The following is a 7,755-nucleotide window of genomic DNA, read 5'->3' on the forward strand; positions in this document are numbered from 1 at the left end:
CAAAACTCGCAAGTTTGGTTCCGCCGGCTATAAACTTAACGCTATGACCATGCCGCAAGTCGAGGAAGGGGAGTAGGGGTGCAATTTGGGGGTAGATGTTACCCCATCATGCGAGCCCTGAGCGATGCAGATGGTCAGTGTAGTGTGGGTGTGAAATCTCACAACGGCCCGTGAAAGTGCTCGAGTAGCGAGCCACTACGGAAACTTTCCTGGGTACCCAGAAGCCAGAGGTGTGAAATTAGTTTGACCAATGCCTGCCGCCCTGATCGTACGCCAGCCAAGAAAAGAGTTCCTCAAATGGTAGTTACAAGATGGCAGTGAGGGATGGCATTAGTTGACTGTGCTTGTTACACCGATGGGTGGGGCTAAGGGTGGAAGCAAAGGAGATGTTCAAACGTTTTTGTTTTTAATAGGTCAAACAGTGGTCCTATGAAAGGCAAACACTGATGGTAATTGGATAAGTAAGACTGACGCATGTCATTATCAGACAGGATAGCAGCTGAGAGGTGTGAAGTTTTGACCACTGCTTGCTGATCGGACTAGCAAACCTTGATCCCACCGGCTAGGCTTTTGAACCCCCCCCCCCTTCCATCTCCCCCTAAATTCCCCTGTCTAAGACGGAAAATGTCTAAGATGGAATTTTTTTCAGGCTCCCTTGCGATTCCGTCTTACACAGGTTCGACTGTATATTATATGAAGGTGGCTTTGTCTTCCTGTCATTCTTTAATTACCAACTGTTGTATTAATGCTTTCAGGGAAGGTGAGTACAAGCTTCAACTGTATATAGTGTATGAAGTTTTGTTTGATGTTCACTTTGCCTGCCTTTCATGTGGAGAGGCAAAATTACTTCAAGATGTGTAAACACTCATAATAATTGTAAAAGCTTGCATTTATGTTGTGCTCATCCCAACTTCATAGTGGACTCTATGTACTTTCCATAGGTCCAGCAGACTCAGTAAAATTCTGAAAGGTTCTGTTTTTTTATTAGCATCAAGAACACATCTAAGCTTTCAGTACCATAAAAAAAAAGGATACGCCTGGACACCTTCGTAATGAGACGGTTGTGTGTCACAGCAAATTCCTGGTTCTCTGTTGGACTTTGGTGTAGAGTCAGGAAAAACACAGTTGGTTACTTGCAGCTAATTATTTTTACTTAACATTTTGTTTTAGCATGTTGTCCCCATAAAACTCATTTTTCGAAGTGGATACCACTTATGCAATGCAAACATGGCCTGAGATTCACTTACTGGAGGTATGAATATATTTAATATTTTACCTCTGAAGTCTGTTGTTTGATTACTTTGATAGAGATTAGTAGGTATTTTAGCACCAGACATCCAAAAACAGTTTTCCAAAGAACAGTAATAGTGAGCTTGATGAAATCTCCATCTTGTGCCCTCATGATAAACAAAAATCATACCCAGAAAGTGGCCTTGGGCAAGGTTTCTAGCAACCTAGTCAAAAAATTGGGTCTTGGGTTTGAGGGCAGTTATAAAATTTTAATGTTTCTTATTTGGCTCTCAGCAGCTCGCCTTTTTCCTAGTTGTGTTCCATGTTGAGTGTCTTTCTGTACAAGGAGACCATGATGGCCCCAAGTCTTCCAGGGATTAAACTTTAGGCCACTCACTTGGTTATCTATCCAGTGTACTGCCAGCCTCAGACTGTCAGGTTGAGCTTGTTAAAGGAATGTTCTTACAATCTCTGTAGAGGTTGAAACTGTTTGCTGTAGATGTGAAGGCAGTGAAATCTTTGTTTTGGAATGAAATGTTGTTCATGCCATAATCTGTTAGTCTGAATTGTTCTGCAAATGAGTACACATTCTTACTCTTCTCTTTGATGCTGATGCCACATTTAATTTTTTAACTTAAAACTGACCACTGATTATTTCAGTGCACACCTTGGTGTCTGATGTGTCTTTATAGCCAAAGAAGTTTACCTTTCTTTTTTTTTTTTACTAGAGGACCTATTTATATTTCATAGGTGAAATGTGTTATATCCAAGTATTTAACATTCTTTTCTAAGCTGCTTTCTTTTTTAAAATAAGATTCTATCATGCAAAAGCATCTGACACCAATGTTATGAATATGTCAGTCTCTTTCGTATGCTCTTTTAAGAAAGTACTTTTGTCTGTTTCGAAAAAACTTAGGAGACTTTGATTAAGATGATGTCAGAGGGTCTCAGAAAACATCAATTATTTAATCATTAATTAAGAGTGACTTGTCTGTTTCTGACCCTTTGCGCAATTTGATTGCAGATTAGTAAGAAAAATAATAAAGCCAGCCTTATGTCCAAAATTTTTTTTTTATCAGAGTTCATTTTAAGCTCAAGTCAAGTCCATAATGCTATTGGTGACGAGGATGTCATGGGTTTGAATAAAACTTATTTCTTGTGTACTTGTGATGCTTGCTATGCTGAGAATGAACAAAATGACCAGTGGTTTATCTATAAATTGTGTAGTTGTTGTTGGGTATGTACATAAAAGGGAAAAATCACTTGAAAGTTGTATTGTTTTCCATGTGTTGTGAACTCCTCTTTTTGAATGTTTGAAATGGATTTGAACTTTGCTACTTTTTTTTCTTCCTGTGAATAGAATTATTAATAATTTACCTTGTACATGTGTGTCATATGTTACATCAATTTTTTATCAGATGTCATTTTATGAAAACTTTGTCACTGGTAGCAAATTGGTAGGCTAATCATCACTGTTGTAAGCTATATTGTTTTGAGATGTGATTTACTCATATCTTACTTATGAGAAATTTCTGTGGATGTCGAAACTATCAGGACTGGTTAGTTTGGTGATCAGTTCAATTCAGTTAGAACTGCCTTAACTTTTTTTTCTGATTTTGGGGCTGTCAAAAAAGGTTCAAGGAAAACAACATAAGAGTTCAAAATTTCAGAATATGTAAATTTTGTTGCATTGTCTGTTATTAGCATCAAAAGAGGGCATTATTTTCATGGCATTAAGTTCAACGCGAAGTGCATTTTAATGCAAAACCAATTTCTCTGTGACCACACAGTGCATTGAATGATGTCGTGCTCTTGCATGAAGGAAATAACAAATAATGCACTCTTAAGAAATCTAAACTCATATGAAAACCGTACTTAAGTATCATATCTTGATTTTCATTATCTGAAATATTTACCGGAGGTAAGAGTTAGTAAGAGATAGATTTAGTGGTTTCCGTACTGAATCTGGAAATTAAAAGCTTTCAACAAACATGACTCACAAACAGAGCTCTGAATATAATATTTTATTTCAGTGTAAGCATTATTCACCATCCAATTTCCAACGTAATGCAGTATGATGTACTTTATTTTTATTTATTTTTTAAATGTATTTTTTTTTTGGGTGGGGGGGGGGGGGGGAGGCATACTTTCCTTTTATTAATTATATTTGTTCCTTTTAAACCGACCCTCGAAATTTCTCCATCTTACAATGGAAGGGGTTCATAAGTGAAAGGGTTAAGCTTGCATGTTCTTTCTGTCGACTGAATTCTCTTACATGCTGAGAAAGCTTAATAATACTAATAATATAATATAGTAATAGTTGTACTGTTGTATCTGAAGTTTACAAGTAAAAGAGTTCACCCAGCAGAATAAATCAAAACTTAGTTAGGGCTCCCATATCAATGATATACGGCGGTAGATGAGTCAAGTGGATGAAAAGCAAGCGTCTTTTGTATGGAATTTTGTCATTCTCCTTTTGACTGAAATACGGGCTGCACACTAAATTTCATATAGTCAACACACTGTAGAAGCTTTTCAAACTTCATAAATGTCCTTTTCATCTTTCCACAAAAATGTCCATAGCATACGACAGTAGCTGAGAGTTTCATCGGGAATACGTGCAACAAACCGACATATTTTTGTAAGTATTGAAATGCAGGGTTAGGATTAGTTTGGATTCCTGGTTCTATGCCGCGGGGTTTTTGTTAGAGATAGATTTACAAAATCTTCACATGTGGTGGCAGTATTTACATGTCTGCTCTTCATTTGCTTCTGAGACCATCGTGTTATGTCCATTTTATCATTAAACAAATATACAGGTTTCATTTTGCTATTTTAAACATGCAGGCATTCTTTCTCCCTTGGTTCGTAACATCTTGTCATCATTGCCAATTGTTTGTCCTTCATTTTGACCTGTTGATAGTGCATGAGGACGCCTGTAGATTTTTCCTTCAGACCATTCAAAACATTGTGGTAGTCCGTAGTGCAATTTTGTGTATGATCATTAATGCAAGTACGACTGAAGCAGTTCATACCTGTGTTGAAAGCTGTATTGTTATCTCGCTGTGTCTATTGAGGTCTTATAATTTTAAGTTAAATGCTTTTTTAATTAATTTTTTTTGTCTCTTGGGTGCATTGGGTCTGCGGCTTGTTAATTTTACTATTTATATCTAGGTGGCCTTGAGAAAGGCATGTGATGTTTTAGTAGTACTCTGCCAAACAGGATCTAGAGTAATCTTAGCTTCCTATATAAAATGTACATGATATCTTGTAAGCTATAGACATCATCATGGTATGTCTAGAATTTTAGCTCATGAATGTTTTAAGAAGTGTATGTTACTGTGTTAATCAAAATAAATATTGGTATATATATTAAAGGTTTAACAATTGTTCTTCTCTGGTGCCATTTATGTGGGTTTGCATAGTTTGTGTTTTACTTAAGTTGTTCCAGAGAGAGTATCATTCACATACTCAATGTGTAATATGTACTGAAAAAATACAAGTAACAACTCATTTCATATGTTGTTCATCATTATTTAATCTACTTTCTTTCTATTATTCTTTCACATTCATACAGCAGTAAAATTATCTTGTTACAGCAACAAATATAAAATTGCATAGATGATTTTGCAAACTACCCTCAGATGTAACTGCACAGGTATTTTTATCGATCTTATCTCAGAAGTGCTAAGACTATATATATGGGGCATCATGGTGAAATCAGGCGCTCGTTAAAATAGTGAAATCGAGCGAAACCGGCATTTTTTCGCCCTTTACGTAATTTTTATCAAATTTTTGTTTTTTTGGCTCAACACCTTTTGTGTTCATTTAAAAACACATTTCTTTGTGAATTTTACTGAAAAGTATTGATTTAAGGCACAACAAATGTAATTTGCAGTTTCCAAGGACTCTAGAGCTTTGGAAATCACCAAACATTGGCAGCCATTTTCTCTCTAATTTTACCTCTGAATCCAGGCATCCCCAACCCCTATCAAATCAATCACAAATATCTCGACTTCCAAGATAGATGGATGTTTTTTTCACCAAAAACAAGACAAATGAACAAGCTGTAAGGTGATCACAGCAACTCCATATGCCCAAAAAGTGACAAGCCCCTGATTTCACCGCTTTGTGACACATGTTGGTTACAGGAAAAAAATTATTTGGTTTTTAATTTTCTGTAGACGTTACCCGTTTCTATTATTTGTAATAAATGCTGGGGTTTTTTTTTTATTTGTGTGTATGCCCGTAATGGGGAAGAAGTAGAAGATTTACATTTTTGAATATCTTGGAGCTAGGAATGTGACAAAACAACCCTAGAGATTAAGCGGAGAATTTCAATCGCAACATCAAAATCGAAACAGATGGCATCCATCTAAAAAGGACAATGCAAAAATAAAAAAATATTTTTTTTAAAGTACTTTATTGCCCGCCACGATATCTGGATTTAAGGCATGGATCATCAATAAACAAAATTTTAAAAAGAGGATTACAAGTTTCTAGATGAAATATCCTAGAAGAACTCTAAGAATATCCCGGAGACAGAAAGTAAAGATTGAAAAGGTACTAAGAATAATCGATAATACAAACATCAACAATTCTACAGAATGTAATAAAACTGAACTTTTTTAGATCAGAACCTCGTTTTAGTTTTAATAAGAGTTTTGTGCGTCACTTGCAACACAATTGGGTTATATAAGTTCTAAAGACTATATTCTATTAGAGAATAGTAACATACAAAGATGAGGAGAAGGATGAAAGAAAAGGACGATCGATGTTTGATAGAAAAAAAATGAGCAAATCACACCAGAGCATCCGCCAGTCGCCCACAAACTGAAATGTACGTTTAGCACATCAAAATCAAACGCCATGAATCATTTGAGAGACATTCTGGAAGCAAAGGTTGAAGGCAAGAGAGCGTGTGCATAATCATCTGTAATTCAATGCTTTTGATATAACATGCAGTCTGTTTATATTCAGACTTAATGTAAGACAACATTTCTCTGATACTCTGAACTCTCGGTTCTAATGTGATTGGAACCCCCCCCCCCCCCTTTTTTTAAAAATTACTTAGTCATCAAGTGGAAATGAAAGTGAGACTCATTATCTGAAAGGAAGTGAGGCAATAGTTCTATTGGCTGGAAGCATCTTGTCCAAGTCTGCTATGACGAAAGATGAAACTGCCCAGACAGCAGAGCACAGGTCCATAGCGTTAGAGTCTTGTACTGTCATTGTATCTCCATTTGAGTGGTGGAAGTCAAAGTATTTACTGTTCTCGTTTAAGATGCTTCCCCCAGGCACTCCTAGGTTTAGCCACTGCCCAACGTCGGACAGCTCTGCTCCCTTCTCTACCACGGTGGCATTGACACGGGAGAGTAAATTCCTAGCCAAAGTTTTAACTATTTTCATCGCTTCTTCTGAACCAGAAAACTGCAAGCCCTGGGGCGTGAACGTGCCCTTATCAGACTCCATGATGATGTCGAAGTTTTTAGCTTCGTGGGCGTGTTTCTTATAGTAGCTTTGTCCTCCGATGATTCCTAGTTCTTCGCACGTCCAGAACACCACACGAAGGGTTCTCTTTGGACGAAGGCCCAGCTGCCGCGCGATAGACAGGGCTTGCCAGGAGATGAAGGCACCACCCCCGTCGTCCATAGCTCCCTGGCCAACGTCCCAGCTGTCTAAATGACCGCTAACGAGCACAACCTGAAATGATAATATAACATGAAAGATGTCTAGACCTGTGAGTTGAATAATCACGCATGCTAGCAGGCTTTAGTAGAGTCAAATTGGCTATTATTAAAAGGTTCATTTGAAGCTTTTACGTTACAAACCCAAATATGTGGGTGGTTGGCGGGTGCTTTGGCGTGGTTTGCTTCTTCTTTCCTATCAAACATCTTATACTGTCTTTATCTCCCTTCCTTCTTTTTTTCTGTTTATAACACCTCTAATCTTCGGCACTTATGTAACCTTATTGTGTTGCAAGTGCCGTAAAACTCTTACTAAAACTAAACCCACACTGATTGCATAGTCGCTAAATAAGGATAATGTTCTTTGCCGTGAATAAACAGGATTTTACTTCGATTCCCAAGTCAGAAAGAGTCAGGCATTTTACCAAATAACTGTCCCTCCGCACATACATAAAAATGTTTAAATAGATCTATAATATAATTATTATCACCTCCTCTACTTCACTAGTGAATAGAAAGAATTATACATGTAGTTAAAAAGCAGCAAAAGAAATTCTACTCTTATATAAAAGGTAGAAAGAAACCAATCAAGAAAAAAAAATCCTCAAACGTTCAAAGTACAGTCGAACCTGTGTAAGATGGAATCGCGATAGGGAGCCAGAAAAAATAATCCGTCTGAGACATTGTCCATCTTATACGGGGTGCCCACTACGGATGGGACCGGCCAAGGCCTTCTCAGTCCGCCTAGGGACCGGCCGATTGGGTCGATCGCTCGACTCGATCGCCTAAAAAACAAACGTGTTTGTTTTCAGTTTCAGTCGATCGAGTCGTGAGATCG

The 7,755-nt window shown here is 37.4% G+C and overlaps 1 protein-coding gene across 1 annotated transcript in view; it reads right to left on the reverse strand.

Annotated features, from left to right (window-relative positions):
* Positions 1-5,452: 5,452 nt before the first annotated feature.
* The window catches only part of LOC101855279 (carboxypeptidase Q), a gene marked incomplete in the record, with an annotated part of 11,604 nt that continues 9,301 nt past the window's right edge, over positions 5,453-7,755 (reverse strand). The window contains 1 exon segment of the mRNA XM_013086316.2: positions 5,453-6,933. Within this exon segment, the coding sequence (XP_012941770.1) occupies positions 6,334-6,933 (600 nt within the window).

This window comes from Aplysia californica, unplaced genomic scaffold (genome assembly GCF_000002075.1).
Source record: "Aplysia californica isolate F4 #8 unplaced genomic scaffold, AplCal3.0 scaffold00455, whole genome shotgun sequence".
Classification (NCBI taxonomy): Eukaryota; Metazoa; Mollusca; class Gastropoda; order Aplysiida; family Aplysiidae; genus Aplysia; species Aplysia californica.